General features: G+C 42.8%; 1 protein-coding gene across 2 annotated transcripts; it reads left to right on the forward strand.

Annotated features, from left to right (window-relative positions):
- The first annotated feature begins 2428 nt into the window (after positions 1-2428).
- GPR68 (G protein-coupled receptor 68) lies at positions 2429-18617 on the forward strand. 2 transcript variants are annotated; one of them, XM_065751643.1, is made up of 3 exons: positions 2500-2532; positions 14376-14512; positions 16217-18617. In XM_065751643.1, exon 3 carries the CDS (start codon positions 16331-16333, stop codon positions 17435-17437), a length of 1107 nt encoding a protein of 368 aa, XP_065607715.1. In that variant the 5' UTR covers positions 2500-2532; positions 14376-14512; positions 16217-16330; the 3' UTR covers positions 17438-18617. The 2 variants fall into 2 exon arrangements, with proteins under 2 accessions (XP_065607723.1, XP_065607715.1); XM_065751651.1 differs by lacking the exon at positions 14376-14512 and having other exon boundaries at positions 2429-2532.
- Positions 18618-19566: the final 949 nt, after the last annotated feature.

Here is a 19566-nt window from a genome sequence, read left to right on the forward strand (position 1 = left end):
CCTCACTCTGCTTCCCCTCCTCAGGGAGATGCCAGGTGCAGTGAGGCTGCCTCTCAGACTGCACGGCTCTGTGCCCTCAGTTTCCTCTCACAGGACGTGCCATCGGTCCTGGTTTACTTTACTGGGCCTCAGAGGAAGGAGGAGGTCCCAGTGACCATCCTGCTGCATTTTTGTGGCATCTGTGACCTCCACAGTGCAGTGCAGGTCCATTCCTTGTGAGGCCTGCTGGCTGTGACTGTGACAGGTATGGATGCCAGTTTAGTCATTATAAACATTAAAATGATTTGACCGAAGCAAGTGAAAAGCAAAAATTGCCACTTGGGCCAAATAATAGCCATTCCTCAGCTCTATTAGCTGCTATATAATTTGTAGGGATAAAAGGCTACAGAGCAGTCAGTTTTCTTCACTTTCAGGATTTTGTATAGATCCCCAGGTGCCGTTGCTGTGTGCAATGAAGCCATGCCCTGCAGCACTTCTGCTGCCCTGGAAGTAAGGGGGAAGAAGATGACCAAATCCCTTTAACTGTATAATCTGTCCTACAGCATCTGCATGCTGAGAAAAGCAGAATATAGTGGCTGGATGAAAGAAAGCCAAATCAGGATTTCCACAGAGTTTGTTTTGGTTTGTAATTTTTGGAAAAGAGGGTTGGTGGAAGTGGCTGATCCTGCAGGGCTGGATTTACCTCCGGTTTTGCCTTTTCAGCATGCTCAGATGGACACACATTGCACCTGGTGGCCAAGGTTCAGCTTTCAGGTATTCTGAGTGCCTGCATCCAACACTTAACAGATAGCTCAGCATGTTTTCAGGTCCGTGCAGGTGGTTTACTGCTGACGGTGACTTTCACTTTGCTTTCTGGAAGACCCCAGTCTATGTGATTTTCTTAAGGCTGAATGCAAGTAAGGGAGGGCAATTGTGTAGTGGTGGTAAGTTTAACATCAAGCCTTCATGTCCTTTAATTCTGGACAGGTGTTCAGTCCCTGGCTGTGTTCCCAGGCACCGTGCCTTACCCATTCAGCCAGGTTTTCTGTCTGCATCTCTCCCTGTTTTTGAGCAGTGCAGTGAGCCTGCCAAGGATGGCTCTGTGCTATTTGCAGCTTTTTTAGGCCGCATTGAAGAATTTCATATTATTTTTTTTGCTCAGAAACTCAGAGAGGTCCCTTAACCCTGCAGATGATTTTAGCTCTGCCAGAGGCCCTGGCAGAAGAAGGCTGCTGCCATCTGGTAGCCTTTCATACCTTGAAGAGCCCTGTGCGTGTTTGCAGTGAGGAGTTATTTTTGATGCCGGTTCTGACGTTAGCCATGGGTACTCCTGGAGCATTTCCAAGTTGTGTAAATGTCATTGTATCCTCTCGCTGTTTTTTTCCTTTTTTTTTTTTTTTTTTTTTAAACATTTCATTGCTTATGTTCCTCTGTACATTCCACCAGGATGGAAATAGAGAACACTTGGAGGACCCAGCACAAGGATCCTCTTTCCAGAGCTGCAGCCCCTGCCTCCCTACAGAACACTGTCACCCCACATAGTGAGCAGAGGGGCACTGCACTGGGCCACTGATGTCCCTCCAGCAGCACAGCAGCACACGGCGACAGGTGAGTAACGTGTCAGTTCCCAACTCAAAGCTTTTGTTTCTAGTTTCAGTGATGTAATTCATGTCTGTTTCTATAAGAATAGTGTATTTCAGGTTGAATGATGAACAGGCTAATACATGTTCTTGGGGGCACCTTTCTGCTGCGGGTGCAAGAGCGGCGATGTGAGTTAGCAGCAGGTCGGCTCCCGTATGTGCTGTTCTATTCCTGAACACCCTTGGACATCCCTTTAGTTTGTTTGTGCCTCAGTCCTTCTCAGTGTGTGAGGTAGGAAGCAGAAGCATCTCCCAGCCCCTGCTCTTGCACATTCAAAGCAGCAGCTTCTCACACACAGATCAGCTCTGAGTTTGGACATCATAAAGGGCTGGTCTCAGAGAGATGGAGGAACTTACTGAAAATCATAGAATCATAGGGGTTGGAAGGGACCTCAAGAGATCATCGAGTCCAACCCCAAATAAATAACACTAATAACTGTGCTAAGGCTCTGTGTACTTAGTAATGCTCTGTGTACTTTGTGATAGTAAACAGTGTGCACAAGACAACATCTGTGTGTGTTGGCAGCCTCTGGGCTTTGCACCAGATGCTGCGATGGCAGTGCTGTGCCTGTGACAGTAGGTAGGAGTGTGAGTACTGCTCTGTGTGTGTTGTCATCTCCATCTTTAGCGTCTGCCTTTGGCACTGTCATCTCTTTTATTTATGAATGAGTGGGTGAGGGAGGAGAGGGCTGGGCTGGGCTGACTCGACTCCTTCACAGTTGTACCATAAAGAGCAGAGGAGATGAAGCATAATCTCCTCCTCCCTCCTGACAGTGTTTCACCGACAGCCTTGCTCCCAGCTGGGAGGAGGACAGCTTCCAGCAGCCCAAGCAGAAGCTGGGAGAAGGGAGAAAGGAACATTTATGCTCTTCACACAGGAGGAAAAGCATCTTTGCATAAACTCTGCTCACAGGTAAGTTTTGTTTTTTACCTATTCATTCTTAGAAGCAAGTTGATTTTCCATCACTGGTTATACTAGCTCTGACTCCTGAAATGGTGGCAGAACAGGTTTTTGGCTAGGTTGTTAGAAGTGAAGCAAAACAAAACAATGAGGCAGTTCCAGGACTCAACCAAAAATTCATACCTTCAAACTAAATTTCCATGGCAGGTTCCCACTGCTAGAAAACTTTGAGTAGAAGCTGTTCTAGAGAAACTTTTTGAACTTCCAGACAGTTGCAAAGAGAGCATATATTGATGTTGTATTGACGTTGTATTGATGAAAAGGAATAGTTAAGGTAAACTAAGAATCTGTCTCCTGTTTGCAGGGGAATAGGGAGTAGATAAACTCCGCTGGTCATTTTCAAAGCAGTTCATAAGCATGTATCAGTTGTCTGGATTCAAACTGCTTTAAGTGAGTAATTAGGAATTTACTTCCCTTGAGGGTACAACCCAGAAGTTGTATCTAGCTGCAGGAAACCACTTAACCACATACCTTGGTGTGTAGGTGTTCTGTGTACAGCCATTGGTCCTTATATCTCAAAAGTACGCCGCTGACGTACTTTCCAAACAGTAACCCATTTTTCCTGCTGCCAATCAGCAGCAACTTGGGAAACTTGAAATGTGAAGGTTTAGAGTGATGAAATCAATTCTGTCAGAAGTTAGTCTGCTAGGTTTTTGTTTTTAAATAGGATTAAAGACATTCGTTATTGTAGGTTATCTCTGGTAGCTGTCTGCTTTTCTGGTTCTTGACAGTCTCTGAGCAGCAAGAAGAAATGCAAATCACTGAAATCACTGAGAGATCTGCTTTCAGTTGTGCAGAACGTGGAGGTGGGGAGTTGAGAAATTAAGAGTTTATAGGAATATTCAGCCTTGTACTGTTCTTTTCTGCTCAGAACACATGTAGATATTACTAAAATTCTCAGGAAATTTAACAGTGAGATGAGGAAAAATGGCTACACACAGGCTCATAAGATGTGATACTGTCCGTGTGAGCATTACAGGACATTCTGAGCAGTCAGTTAATCAGCCCCTACTGTGACTTTTTCCACACTGACATCGTGTATTCACTTTGGCTCCAGCACAGTGTGACATCTGACCACTTCTTCTTTCACATTTATTAGTCAAGAAGCCATTAAGCAGTCAGTCAGTCCTCTGCATTGTAGCACACTCCTGTCTTTCTTTTCTGAGAAGACAGGAATCTTCTACACTTTTCACCTCCCCGTGTTGTCACCAGTAGTTTGCTGTTCCCTGTATTGTGCTGCTTCCATGCATGCAACTGTAAGCTCTTTCCGTTAAATGAAGGAAGAGGCAGAAGGTAGTCCTTCCCAGCTGATCTTATTTGATGTATGAAGCTGTCATTTAGATGATAAAATAGAAGGTAAATCCCAAAGTTTTAGGAGGCTTAGGGTCTGGGCAGTACACTTTGAGCAAGTGCTGGCTTTATCAAATCAGACCAACGTTTTGTTCTGTGATGTGGGCACTGCTGGGAGATGATGATTTCTGCATCACTGCACTGCAATTCGAATATCACAGTTTTAAATGAAGAAAGCTGTGATGATTCCAGTGTCTCAGTAAAAAGAACTCATCTCACTTGGCATTTGCAGTAGGGCTTATTTAATTCATTTTGTAGCTGGCAGAGAAAAAGAGTCCGCATTCCTTGTGGGACCTGATGCCATCCCCTCCTGTGAGCCTGCAGCATGGCCCCTGGCAGAGGCTGAGCAGGCTGGGAGCTTCTTAGCAGTGCTGGAGCAGTCCCATGGGGTCAGGTGTGCACAGGTGTAGGCAGCAGTGTCAGTTTTGCTATCCTAAGCAGAGCTCTGGGTTCTGTCACTCAGTTAACCAGGTGATACTGCTTTCTGGACATCTATTTGAACAGCTGATGGAGAAGGAAAGTTCTTCCTTGCTGATTATGCCAGATCTAACCCCGGGGCATGTTTGCATTTTGCTGGGGCTCTATTGCTGCCAACTGTTCTCGTGTCAGTGCGGTGATAACCAAAGAAAATATTACTTGGGACTCAGAGAGTATTCGTACAACTTTGCTAATTATTTTTAAGTAAAGAACTGTGGATATAGAAGTGCAGATGTGCAGCCTTGTGAGGGTGATTACCTTACAATTAGCAGAATCTTTCCTCTGATTTGTTTTTCCTGTAAGGATTATTTTGAGTGGCTTGTAGCACTTGTTATGAATTACTCTGCCAGCTGAAGCATTTGCAGAGCTGCTGTCCCTGACAGCTGATGGCACTTGGGTTTGAAAAGACACAGAGCAGCTTTAATGTTTAGGAGAAACTGGCCAGTGATTTTCAGTAAAGGTTCAGTAATCAGCAGCAGCCAAGAACAGCAGTACAGTTTGTCCTTTGAGGGATGCATCCAGGGCGATGCCCTTGTTTTCACTGTGAACCACACTGAGCTCTGTTAGTCCTCTGGACAGCAAGGTGACTGACTTGTCACCTCACCTGGAGCTTTAGCTGGTACGTCTGAAGAGAAAAAAGACCAAATAAGGGGTCTGCTCTGCTTGAGAGAGGTTGAGCAATGGGCACACCTGGAAGTATAGAGGATTCTTCCTCCCTATGGAGCGATCCCACCAGAAATTGTTGCGTGGTGACAAATTCCTTTCCAGCTGTGTTGTTGTGGCACTGGATCTGGGGTTGGGTAAGCACAGGTCTGTCACTGCCAGAGGCAAATAGGAACTCTGGTCTGCAAGTAACGAAGAAGGCACTGCTGCTGCTACTGGTCCTCCACAAGAGATCCTCCTGACATTCTCCCCTTGAGAACTGCTGCAGGGTGAGCCCAGACTCACAGCTCTGAACATCACTGCTTTATTCAATGAACTTCCAGGCTTCTCTTCTCTCACATTATTTGTTACTGGCTGAATAGCAAAGACCTAAAAGCTTTGGAAGAGGTTAGATGACTAACAGAGGAGGAAATCAAGAACTGAATGAGTTACAAAAGCAAATGCAATCAAACTATCAAACTTAAGTCACTTCAATGATACCTGAATAAAAGGCAGTATTTTAACTTCTGTCTATGAAGGAGAGAGGGAGAACTTTCACTCTGACAAATCATGATTTAATAGTGCCTTTCCACATTTCCATTTTGAGGATGTATCTATTTCACACTCTACATTTATGGAGTGATTGGACCCAGCTTTCAATATAGGAATTGTTTGGTAGAGTAGAAAACTTAAACTAAGATGCCTTAGTCTATTATGGCATAACATTATTATTTGGAATTTGAAGTTGTGTCCATATTTCAGTGCTAATCTCACACACCAGAGCTGAAAACCAGAGCAGGACCTGGGTTTCAGAGCAGTTCTGGAATCCTGGAGCAGCTTTCCATCTCCTATCCAATAACTCATCAGAATTCCCTTGTAACAACACTTGATTCTCTCCCTTTTCCCTAGTTAGATGAATGTTGGGAAGTGAGAATGGTTGAAAGCAAGGTTGTTACTTTTACTATAGGTTGCTTGTCTAATGCTATAAAATAAGCTTTTTCCATTTCTATACAGCTATGGGTGGTTCCTTAACTATTCTCTCAATGTTTTTTGATTAAACCTCTTTTACCCAGATTACCCACCATTACTGTGAACTGGTTGTTCCTCACCATTTTCCTTAAGTAAAGACCAGAAGAGAGTCAGCTTTTGAGCACATGGATGGTTGAGTTGGTGACTCCAGGGAGGATGCTGTGATACACCTCCCAGGAGGGAGGTGGCAAAGCTGATGGCTCTGACACAGGGGAGGCAGGTGGTCACAGCTCATGTGTGACACAGGGTCCTGCTGTCATACAGCGGTGTGATGGAGAAGGGCTGGAACATTTAGTCTGCAAGGCAGGGTGCTGTAGCACAAGGATTCAGCAGCAGGGTGATGGGGAAGACTTCCTGCACCCTGTGCAAGTCCACATGGGGTATGGAGGGACAGTGTCAAGGCATAAAAGAAATTAGAGGTTGGAGGAAGGGTTTGTGCACGTGACAAGACGGGGACGCTCAGGAGTAATGGAGTAGAATAGAAGGCCAGGCTTTGTTTAAATCTTAATGAAAGCAAGACACAAGTGCTTAAAATCATGTGAGTACTAAAAAGAGATCTTTTTACATGAAAATTAAGGGAATTGAGGAAATGAAAATTCAGGAAATTATAACAGAAGGAAGCCTGCAGATACAGAGACCAGCACTTTGTTTAGAATAATACATCCACTGGGGACTGAGTCACTGGAGCTCTGTATCTTCAAGTTAAAAAACAAAAATAAAATAGGCTGAAGTTTTCTGTGGTATTCTGGGGAGTGAGAGCAATGAGGGGAGGAGCACAGAAGGAAATCTTCTCCAAGGCACACTGCTTCTACAGAATCATCACAAGTCTGAGAATTCATGTTTCAGAGCAGATCTTATGTGAAGATATTGACTTGGATCTTATGGAAATTAGGCTGATTTTCAGAAAGGAAGCTGCAAAAAAAAAAAAAAAAAAAAAAAGAGAGAGAGAGAAGCTTAGTAAAAAGCAGTGCAAAAGGTTGGCTGGAAGAGTTAAATCTCTCCAGGCTAGGTGGGGGCTATTGGAAGATGCAGACAAATGTAGGCACGTCACCCTCCTACCCCAACCCCTAGACCAAGTAAGATCCAAGTAAGAAATACAGAACAGTTGAAAGGAAATGAGCGTGGCTAAGGAGCAGTGCAGGGAAGGGTGGATGGTGTGCTACGTTACAGCTGGATTGAGAACAGAAACATCCAAAACACAATGGGACAGTGTAAGCCAGAAACACAGGCACGGTACAAAGGCATAGAGGAATTATTCCAGTTCCTAAATAGCGACAGTGCACGCGATGCTAGGTGCTTGAATTGAATGGGCTTATATCCTGTGACAAATTCTGTCTCTGATTAAAATAAATCTGAACAGAAGATTGAGAATGAAGTTAAAGAAAAATGAGGGAAGAGTGGGAAAAATCTCCAAATAACAGCTTCTCACTTTCCCTTGTCTTAAAACTTTTGCTGTACAAAATGAATCATGTACTGAATCATAACTGCAGAAAATAGAATTTAAAAGAGAAATGACTTTATTGAATGTATCATTATTTGCTGATATGTGAAACAATGAAAACACTGACAGGAGATCTGTTCAATCTCTTAAGACACAGCAGCGCTCCAACTACCTTTCAGTTAGACCTAGCAAGTCACATTTTTCTCTCAGACAGCCTTTGCTATTTACCAAACATTATTAGTCAAACACTGATCATCGCTGGTCCAAGTGCTGGCAAATCAGTGCTGCCCCTGAGTGAGCAGTGAAGGAGAACAATTGCACAGATTAATGTTTTGTTGCTGAAAGTGGGATTAGCTTTCCAAATTTCTTTCTGTTAATGAGATAGTTCTGTTTGATATTTAGGTTTAATTATACTTTCTTTAGTCTGGAGGCAGTGGCATTATAAAAGATGTCAGCAGAAAGGGAATTTGCTTAGTTTTTGAACAGGTTTTCCACTGTAGCCAGTGGGTGATGCTGGGGAGGCTCAGTAGTGGGACTGTGTGTTGTGGACACCCTGTCCCCTTTCTTTGATAGCACATGTGTACAGAGAGCAAGCTGCTGACACATCAGAGCTGGTGTCAGAGAGGCTGCAGCCTCAGCAGGGATGGGGATACAGGCTGAGAAAATGAGTCAGAAGAGTTAGGAGGGGATTTCCTGATAAAGAAGGTAAAATGAATCAGAACGCGTTTACTTCAGAAGAGACAAGTTCCTACTTCTCAGTCCCAGGCCTACAGTCCAGTTGTTCCTGTTCTCATTCCTTACTGGTACTTTTACACATTGATCATGGCTTGTGTGCCTCCTAATCCTTAAGATCTACTCAGCCTTGGCTTCCACTCCCGGTTGTGGACTCAAGTGAGCCATGCATGAACCCCAGGGAACTGTTCTGTGAGCAGGAGCCAGCTCAGCACTGAGGTCCTGAGGTCCTGGCAGCCACGTCACCCACCTGGCTGCTCTTTAGCAGCAGGAAGGAGGGGGCAGATGAGGGTCATTTTAAAAAGCTATGAGCCAGCTCCTTGAGGCAACTGTGGCATGACTAATTCCTGTTGTGTGATTCATCGCCCCGTTTTTAGTTGGACTGCTTGACCAAAAATACACACTGTGTGAACTTCTTATTACCATAAATAGGGATTTTCCAAAATGTAGTTTCTTTTCAGCACTTCCCTGTGTTCAGCCAGTTCTTACGTTTGATTTTAAAAAGTCCCCAAGCCTGGAGAAAGAAGCTGAACCAGTGTCAGGTATGCAAGAAACTGTTGTCCCCTCAGCCTTCCTTACCCCTCTGTTTGTCCTTTACGTGTGCAGGCCTCCAAAGGTGTAAAAACATGAAATGAAATGTTCCAGCAGCAGATGTCATTTTTGAAAAATCATTTTTGAAACATGTGAAATCGTGTGTATTTCACTTCCATGTAGCTTTAATTTCTAGAGAGAAAAATTAAAAAAAAAATTGAAAATAATTTGTTTAAAAAAAATAATTTGTTTTGTGGAAATTATTTTACTTCATGTCAGGTTTGTACAATTTGTTTTCATGCTGTTGGGTGTCTCAGGGGCAATGGTGAGTTGTGTCGTGTCGCTGAGCAATAGCAGAGTCTGGAATGGAGAGTCTGAGAGCTCTCCAAACATTTCTTTGCCTTCAAGGAGAGGCATTGGCTGAACCATCCTCTGAATGTCTGCCAGACTCTAAGACCTCCAACTTTGTCCCACACACCATCCACCCCAGTGCTGCCCCACTTACCTTTGTCAGTGGAAAGATTTTAGTAGCGTTTTACCCAGTCTCTCATTCAGGCTTTCACAGAGAACATTCTTTCTTCTTCGCTACAGTCATTAACATGTTGGAAGGTTTTTGCTCCGTTTGCCCTCATTATGGTCTTCTTCAGACTAAACAAACCCAACAACATCCTTCCTCAGCTGTCCTAGACCAGTGAATGTCCCCCTGCATTTCCCCAACCACAGCCAGCAGCTCCATAGTGCCTTGCAGTGGTGCTCAGGATCGAGAGATGGCACCCACAGCTGCTGGGACACCCCAGGGTAATTTGCTTTGTTTTCTTGTATTTTTACAAAAATATATTGTTGACTCCAACTCAGCATACGATCACTGCAATGCCTGCATCCTTCCTGGTGTTCTGCTGTGAGATAGCATTTGCTTTGTTAATGACTTCTCATATCAGCTGTAATATGTAGTACCTCATATACAGCAGTTTGCACATCAATTAAGAGGAATGCTCAGTGTTCTAATCAAAGGCACAAAGGTTAGGTTAGGCTGACAATCTGCTCGGTGATTCTGGGAGTTCTTTTTTTCTACTGAAATATTGTCATTTTCCAGGAATGTAAATGTTGTGTTTTAACAAGTCCACCCCTGTGACCTCTCCTAATGTAGCCTGTGGGGTGCTGTGTTGCCATGAATTCCTGCTGGTGGTACCTTGGCTCCCTCATAGCCATTCAGAGCTGCTCAGCTCTGTTCTTTCTAGGTGGATTCCTGCTTAATTGAAAGTTTATTTGACTTATGAATTGAGTGTAGAACAAGTAGGTTTATGGTCCATGCTGGTTCAGCCATTTCTTACTAAGCTTCATGGTCTGTGGGCCAGGGCATGGGCAAGATGAGACTACATCACCATGTCATTGCTGTTGGGAAATGAATATTAGAACTAAGTTTAGAGGTTGTGAAAGTATTTTAATTAAGTCATTTTCTAGTATACAGTGACTAACTCCATCAGCTTTTAGCTGCCTTGCATCAATCCACCCATTCTGCTTACACTAGGCTGCGCAGGTCACATTTTTCAGCTGTTCCGTGCAACAGTTAATGAATGACACACCTGATAGTCTGTAAGGCAGCAAATGAAACCATTCAAATGTTCTCCAGGAGGAGACTGTGTGAGGTGGCAAAGTTAGAGATAGAAGAGGGTGTGACTGGCTACCAGAGGAGCGAGGACTAAACATTTTCATTTGATAATGTATTGCAATGTTTTAATATACACATTTCATATCATACTCATTTGATGTCCGATGGAGTGCTTTTGTCAAACATTGACTTTGCTGTAAGAGAGAAGGATTCACAAATCAAGGATTTTCACATGAAGCTGCCATTCAAATCTGCATTATCAACTCCTGCTGACATTTATGGATCCTGAACTACACCACTGTTGTGGTCCAGATCTGAAGTTTAAGATATAACTTACTGCAGACTGGAGAAGTTTGACGGTAAACAGAAATTAGGAAGTTGAGGGAAATTCCCAAGATATCAAAGTTTGAGCAAGTTGAGTGATTTACCCAGTGCTGTGAATAACTGCATGTCTGTGCTAGGAAGAATTGGACATTGGTGACTAATTGGTCTTTTGTTTATGTGGGTCTGAAAAAATGTTGCTGGCTTCCTTTTTTGACAATAGACTTCTAAATGAAGTCATACAATAATGGCAAAAGTAAAGTGATTTGTAATTATTAGAATACTTCTCTGGTTTCCTCCCTCTGAAGCAAACACTCAGAGGAATAGTTATTGTTGTTTTGTTATTCCATTCCTGTTGGAAGGGTCCCTTCACAAGTTAGCAAGTACAAATGAGTTGTGCAAAGACCTAAATGAAGTTTAGAAGGGAATTCTGTAAGATGCTTTCATGGGTTTAAAAATATAGAGCCCTTCCTTTACTGTATGCCCTGGTGTGACTTTCTTGCAAATAGAGGGACACGCAGAATTTGTACTTCTATTGCAAAAAAGCAGACTGAAAAAAAAAAGGAATTAAAGTATAGCAGAGAATCTCCGAGGTGTCCCTATAGCTTTACAGACAACAAAAGCAGCAGAAAGCAGAAGCAAAACCCCATGCAGCCAAATGCTCTTCCATAGAAGTTTGGCAAAAACATTTCTGTGTGCTTTCTGTTGTAGAGTGTATTTCAAACTCTCAGGGGCCGTGAGCTCTTGTCACGACTGTGCTTCTGAAGATGGAAATAAAAAACAACAGCAAATATTTCAGCCATGTTTAGATCTATAATTGCTGCTTCTGCCACATGCATCGGTATTTCTTTTCTCTTTCTTTTCTTTTGTGGAAGAAAGAATTTGAATATTCCAATATGAATTGGATTTTCTGTCCAGTAGAGAACTGAAACATCCTTTTATTACCTTTCATGGCTTGTTCCACTTTTGAGCCTTTCACATAAGTACTCTGGTTTAATCCAAACATCGCTGTGCCACTTCCTCATAGTCATCCTTAGTCATGCACCCCAATTTCCACTTTGCTCTATAATTTTAGAGGGGATTTCTCCAAGCGTATGAGCTATCTCAAGTAATGAGGAAAAAGGTTAGAAGAAAGAAAAGAGGTACAAAGGAATGGTTGCTCCTTCTTTCCCCTCTCTACCAGAGCATTACCCCATTGAAGCGAGAGCCCTTCCTTCTATGTGGAGGAGGCAGGCAGAAAGCTTCACTTAAAATAACCTTAAAGGCATGGCTCTTTTCTGTGGAAGGAATGATGAGTAAGGAGTGCCGTTTTCCTGCTCCCAGACACTACTGCAGCTTTGGCTATTGCAGCTCTTACGCCCACCCCACCTTGTGCCGCAAACCCTCAGGTGTGGGCCGGCCGATCTCTGCCCATTTGATGTGGGAGTAGAAAGGCTAGTGTTTATCTAGGTAATGATCTGAACCAAATCACTGATTTTGGCTCCAAAATGCACAGCATGGTCCAAGTGCTGCTATGGAGGCTGAGTGACTCAGGTCTGTTTGTGATATGTGACAGGTGGAGAGACAGCAAGAGATCTACTGTCACATAAAGGTACACAACCACATTATCCTTCTCGTTCCTGGTAACAAGGCCTTTTGCAGATGAGACAAGCTGTGTGCTCATCTTTTGCAAATGAGTACAAAGAAGTCCTTTAGTGTATAGTCCCATTCATCACCACTAAAACATTTAGGTCTAATTGTATCAGATTTCCTGTGAGAAAACTGCAGGAGCGTTCACTGGAACTGAGAAAAGCCATGCAGGCTGCGCCATATTGCTCAGCTGGAGCTAAAGAGGCTGTTGGTGCGAGTGGCCCTGGGCTCATTCCTTGGCTATCGCCAGCAGACAGCACCAAAAATGTGAGCTGCTCTGTAGTTCATGGGGTGGGGTGGAAATCCTGGTTTTGTCAACAGGATACAAAAGGATTTGGGGAAAAAAAGAACCTGCTGTTGAATTGTCCAGTGATTAATGAAAGTTGGCTTACTTAGACTGAGAAAAAATCAAGCTCTCTAAAAGCCACGAAATTGTTGACTTAATTCTTTACCCCAAAACAAAGGGAATGTTTGGATCTCATCTAGACCTTGTTTCTTTCTATGAGTGGGGCTTAGATAGGTAGCACAGCACAGAGGTGGGCACAGGAGAGAGAAAAGTCCTGCTGAGAAATGTCTGCAGACTCGTGATACTGAAGGTATAAAACCAAGCTCTAAAAAAGCCACACAGCTGCACTATTTCCATATTAAAGCTGTCTAAATGGAATGCTTGTGTGTTCCCAGCCATAGTTGCTCTCAGCTTAATGATTATCTGCACCCCAGATGTTTTTCTTAGAGCAACTTTTTCATTTTTCTCCTCCTGCTACCCAAGCTAGCTTAGAAAGTAACGTGGGAGCTATTTATCTCCTCTTTCCTATACCCAGCATCACCTTTCCTTTAGTTTCCCATCTTCTAGGGAGCTTGTAAAGTATTGTGTATATTCTTAACCAGCTGTTGAGCACCGTCATCACAGTGTTTTGATACCAGTCTTGAGAAAGCTTGCAGTTCCCCTCCCTGGCCAGTGCAGAGCTGTGTTAGCAGACTTGGTTTGAAGGCAAAAAATGGGGGAAAGGGAAACTCTGGCTCCCATTTGGTCACTGGTTAGGAACAAGGTGGTCAGAAGGCACAGCGGTGTCCCAGGGCCTGCATGTTCCGGAGGCTGAAACAAGGGAGGAATTTTCCAAGCTCACTTCTTCCACAGAGCAGCATAAAAACAGCTATTGTGCAAACAAAAATCTGGGCTTGTGTTTACATAACAGGCAGCCTTCTCTTCCTGGCTCTGCAGCAGCCCACTGCAGCACTTCCTCCAGGAGCAGGAAGCATCGCTGTAATCAGAAGTGTGTATTACATTAGGACAGTTTTGTACCAAGGAGACTTTTTCTGTGTTCTTCACGTTCTGCATTCTGGCAAGACTTTTAAGCTAAACAGATAGGAATTTTACAGTCACATTCTTTGTGACGTAAATGTAATTTAGTAAAAGCATTTTGAGTTCTTACAGAAAAAGAAGCATTTTCAAAAAACAAAACAAAACAACAGTGCAACTGTGGAGTACATCAACTTCTCAAGAACTGTGAGCAGATAAAAATAGTTCTGCCTTTTGAAAACTATAGACAGCTTCCAAGTTATTGTAAGTTGGCCTTAGTAAAAGCTGGGCACCAACTGGATGCTTCTAGTAGTTGGATTAGAGGAGGGATCCACAGATGTTTAGGCATTTTTGGCTGTACATTTGTATGTCAGTCATTCTGTTCAGACAAACTCTTACGTGTCAAATTCACCAAATTATTATACAGAGGTTGTATCAAATACAATCTCAAATACAACTGCACCTGCCCTGGAGCCCTGGATTGGAAAAGTTGAAGAGCACAGTGAGGTTGTCAAAGCTGTCTGGGGTTCTGTGCATTGCTTGCAGGCGTGAAGCCAGACCTTCCATGGAAAAGCCACACAGCAGTCATGCAGCCTCTGGGACAAACATGGTGCATGGGATGGTGTCAGGGAAGAGAGGATGCTCCCTAAGCAAGAGTCCTTTTGGAAATCTGCATGCAACTTCATTGCTTTCTGCATGCATGTGATAACACTCCCCTTATTGTTATTCTACAGGGAAGGTTATGGCAATGTCTTGGAGCAAACACCAAGCTAAGCCAGGATGACCTGTGGCTGGGTCACATTTCTGCTGCTGTGCCTGGTAGAGCTGCAGTAGCAGTTGTGCCATCCTTGGTGGAGGGAGTGATTCTGAGGTAGGTGCACCCTTGAAGTGGCTGCATGAGAACAAGGGGAGCAGAGCTCACGCTGTGCTGGGCTAGAGCAGATCGTGTCGGACAATGAAGGTAGAAATTTCAAGGGAGAGGAACTTAAACCAGCCTTCGTGTTGTTGGAAGAAGCTACCTGAGACCTCCAGGAATCCTTCCACCTAAACCAGGGTTGATATTCTTTTTATTGGCAAGAAAAAGAGGAAAAAGAAAAGAACAAAGGAGAGTTATAACGATTAAGGATATGCTTCTGTCTTAAAGTTTGTTGTGATTTCAGTGGGACTATGGTACACTGACTGAAGCTGAACACTGTACATCTTGGCAGGTTTGGTCAATCCTTTCAGCCTAAAGGAAGTGATTTTCTTTTCAATTCCTCTGGGACTAAAGCCCACCATTATTCTAAAAAACAAAACCTAAAACACACAAACAAAACTGAATTACAACACTTAGAATTTATTCTACAGTTAACATCCTCAAGTGCTGCAGATCACAGTAATTTTACTGTAGCATGGTCATCTTTCCGTAAGGGTTGCCTTGGAAAACACTGTTTGTTCCTGCAGAGGACAGATGATGATTACAAAAACACAGACAGTAAGGACTGTAAATGGGAAACAAACAGCAAAGACTTTTCTCTGTCCCTGACAATGCTGTTTGTTTTTGAATACACATTAAGTTTTGTAGAGTATACAAGTTGCTAACGTTACCCAAGTGTACACTACAACTGTGTATTTCCTGGCAATGGTTTAAAGAATTAAAACTTAAATAAAATTTGCTCTGCAAACCCATTGGTTTGCGTCATCACACAAACGTGTCCCCCTACAGCTCGGGTGCAGTCTTGAGCACTTGTGCCAAAGTGACTGAACATATCCTGTGAGGTGATAGAAGGATGAGGATGATACTTCGTTTAGTCCGGGTTTTAATCCTTGCAAACAAGCTGAAGGCTGAGCACTTTTCCTGACCAAACAGAGTGCTAACCTGTTGTCAGCAGCGGGTACGTGTTTGGATCACAAAAGATTCTGCAGGTGAAAATAATTGTGTTCATTTTCAGTGTTGACTGAAAGATTTCACATACAGATAATACTGGGTGGTTTTCAGAGCCTATGGCAAAAATGGAATCTGCAGTGGCATATTCTGTAGGGCAGAGACCATGGATACATGAAAGCAGATTTTTACGGTGTCTTTCCTACAAACAGCTCACTCACTCTCAGGACTGTGTTCACTCTTAACTGTAAAAGCAGCAGCTAAAAATTCCACTTTCAGCATCCCCATGGGTTGAACTGCATATACCATGATATTTTGTATCTAAAGGGAGATGCAAGAAATGGAAATTGAGAAAGCAACAGTTTTGCATTCTGCATCCTCTAAGGAAGTCTGACTGAACTGCTGCTCTGCCAGAGGAACTTTTCCATTTTGATCAGATCAGATTACTGCTTTTGTGCCTCATCTGCAAAACGGAGAGACATTTCTTCACTGTTTAGATACTCATAAAGCTTAAGGTGACAAATGTTAGTAAATTGCTTTGGAATTCTTTGACAGAGCACGCTCCTAGGGCTTACTGATACTAATCATGATTTCCCAGACAGGCTTTATCTTATATTAAGCACTATAAGGAAATTTAGAAAAGGCATAGTACTGAAAATTGATCATTTGATAATGATATTCCTCCTCAAGATTTTCATGTTTTACCATCAGGTTATTCACATCCTGCAGCAAGACATCTCTTCAGCCTGAGGTTTTTGTGGATGAAAAGTGATACATGAAACTGGATGAAATTCAATTCTACGTCTTCATTTGGGACACTGATTAATGGTATATGTTGAGAGGCAGAAGATGTTGAATTTTACGGAGAATGCAACTGAAAAGTGCATTATTGATCATAATATTCACCAGACATTATCCCCTGTGGTGTACATATTTGTGTTTATCATAGGATTCCCAGCTAACTGCCTGTCACTATACTATGGGTACTTACAGATCAAGGCTAAAAATGAGTTGGGTGTCTACCTTTGCAATTTGACTGTAGCAGACCTGTTTTATGTATTTTCTTTGCCTTTCTGGATCCAGTATGTTTTACAGCATGACAACTGGACCTATGATGAACTGCTGTGCAAAATCTGTGGCATCCTCTTGTATGAGAATATCTACATCAGTGTGGGCTTCCTCTGCTGCATCTCCATCGACCGCTATCTGGCAGTAGTGCACCCTTTTCGGTTTCATCAGTTTCGGACAATGAAGGCTGCTATCATTGTGAGTGCCATTATTTGGACCAAAGAAATAGTGACGTGCTCATTTGTCTTTGTGCATGGGGAGATCAGTATGGATGCCGAGAGCCATGTGGTGTGCTTTGAGCATTACCCCATCAAGGAATGGGAGCACAGTATCAACTACTACCGCTTCTCTGCTGGCTTCCTTTTCCCCTTCTTTCTGCTGGCCTTCTCTTACTGTGGCATTTTACGAGTTGTCCACAGGAGTCACGGCACTCAAAAGAAGAAGAAACTCCAAATCAAACGTTTGGTTTCAAGCACTGTCTTCATTTTTTTAGTTTGCTTTGGACCATACCACATCCTACTTGTAGTTCGCAGCGTGTTTGAGAGCAACTGCTCATTTGCTGGCAAAATATTTAACATTTACCATACTTCTCTCCTGTTGACTACATTTAACTGTATTGCTGACCCAGTATTGTACTGCTTTTCCAGTGAAAGCACTTACCTTAATTTTGTCAAGATGCGAGACTCTTGCTTAAGACGTTTAGGCTGTCTAAGGACTGAGACAAAGGAATCCTATCAGCTGAACGCTCCAGAAACTCCCAGCAGGCCACAGCATGAGCGTGAGCATGAGCCAGGGCTATTACAACCATCACAAAGTGTTATGGGAGTAAACGACTCTTCCTCAACTAGGGCAGGCCATCTATAGCACTCATCAAAAAGGGGACTGGTGTAAATTCTTCCTTATATAACTACTTGTATCCACTGGATTTATCTGTGTATTGCAACTGTTTTACATCCCAAAGTCCTTCTAGCAGAGCAGTACTGTGAGGTAGTCTCAGGAGGTGCCTGGACCTTAGGAACAATCACATTTGCTGTTGTTTTGGTGCCACTCTGAACCCATCAACTGGCATGGGCTGAAAAACCACACTCACAATGTGGTTCTGTTGAAATTGTTTCTCCATGCTGCTCGTCTCTGTAGCAGCTGGTGAAAAAAAATCTCCATAAGCTGTTCAACTGGTTGGGCACAGGACAAATAAAATGCCACCAAAATTAATTTCAAAGGAAAATGACAATGCATTTCTGCAGATTTCTGTAACTCTCCGAAATAATTCCTTCTCCATCAAGTTTCAAGGTGAGCAGAGACGCTGCAGGAGCCAGCCTGCTAAAACAACTGCTGAAGTAACATGGAGTGTTCTGAGACAACAGGCATGGAAACACAGCATCAGATGAGAACTTCAATTTGTGCATTGATTGTTGAATCTCATCATAAGCCTCCTATTAACTTCCAGAGGTATGAGAGCTTTTGGTTCAGATGAGGATAAATAATTCAAGCTGCTGATTTGGAAAAAAAACAGAAGATTCATAGTACATGAGGCACTTTTAACTCACGTGTTTCAATGAGTCACTGTCTTCAAAAGTGAATTTATTTGCACCTAAATTCTACCAGACCTTGCTAAGGTTGTGATTGCGTCCTTCCAGATTTGTGCAGCACAGACCTTGCTGGCAATTAAATAACAATATATTTGTCAATGGAATCCTTAAGCAGATTCTGCTTTAGCTCTGTTTTCACCAATATATATGATAGCTAAGGTTTGCTCTTTATTCAGTAAATGTAATATCACAAATATGCTGCATGAGTGATCTCTGTGGCTTTAAGGGTTAGGCAAAAACAAGATAGAGCAGTAACTGGAGGTAATGGTAGTTACAGATGGGGTTGTTGTGCTCTGTACTAGTTGTTTCTACAACCAATTGCTGTATTTTTTTTATTGTTTTGTGTTTTTTTTATATTTGTTATTAAAGAATGTGAGTCTTGTTTCTTCTCTGTGACCTTACCATGTTTTCTTGTATCTGCAGCTGTTACACCATGAATGCTGCCTCATCCTTTCACTTCTCAAAACCTTTTCTTTAAACAACTCTGTTTCTGCAGCATGGTGTTTGTAAACTGTAGCAGTGTGTGTGTGTATATCTATAGGTATATGTATATTTACATTCTAAATATTCTCTAGACAGATGGTCTACACTGGGTTTCTCAGGTATGTCGCTGTACACAGCTTTGTTATTGGTTTTTAAAAGGTATTATGTTCTAAGAATTTTCTGGAAACCACCCTGAAAGTGCAATATTAAAAGTACTTAGGAAATATGTTTAATAAATAATGTTTTTTATTATTCTCTTCCTGTATTTGTTCACAGACTGTATTCATGAGACTGCAGCTCCTCTCCTCCCTGCTGTTGCAGAAGGGATTTGTGTCCCTCCTCTCAGGAGGGGATTAGGTTTGCTTAGATTAACATTTGGCTTGTTTAATTCTTTTACATTTCTTTATACTTAGACCGCTCTCCATGCTGGATTAATCACCTTGTTACACGCACTTTTCTTCTTAGTATCAGTGCTGTTTAGCTTTGCTTTCTGTCATGTTTCCTCTAGTCCCTGCTGTCTGTGCCAGCTGGTTGGAAGCAGGGGCTCCTGGCTGCTCGTACGTGGCTAAGAGGAGCTCCAACACTCAGACTCCTGTGACCTGACACGCTGCAAGGCATGCACATGGTTTGTTCCAAGATCGACAGCAAAACGAATGTTTTGTGCTTTCCTTCTTTTTGGCTGCCCATGTTGTTTAGACTAGCTGGAATGCAGAGCGTGCCCTATTACATGCAATTGTCATCTAACAGATTAAGGATTACTTGAGTCTGTACTTTGTTGTGGTCCACTTCTGCTCAGCTGCTGCTGTTTAAAATCAGATGGAAACTTGTGTGATGGTCTGGTGTTCTGCTACAGTGGTAGCATCTAACCTGCCGACCATGCAGGGAGGGAAGGGCTGTTGGTTTTGTTTTCCCTGATTATGC

The sequence above is a fragment of the Cyrtonyx montezumae genome, unplaced genomic scaffold, assembly GCF_038088225.1.
Source record: "Cyrtonyx montezumae isolate F1298 unplaced genomic scaffold, pur_monq_1.0 scaffold_10, whole genome shotgun sequence".
NCBI classification, from domain to species: Eukaryota; Metazoa; Chordata; class Aves; order Galliformes; family Odontophoridae; genus Cyrtonyx; species Cyrtonyx montezumae.

Coding starts and splice junctions, on each gene's coding strand:
- GPR68 (XM_065751651.1), top strand. CDS start 16,331: ATGGTATATGTTGAGAGGCAGAAGATGTTGAATTTTACGGAGAATGCA.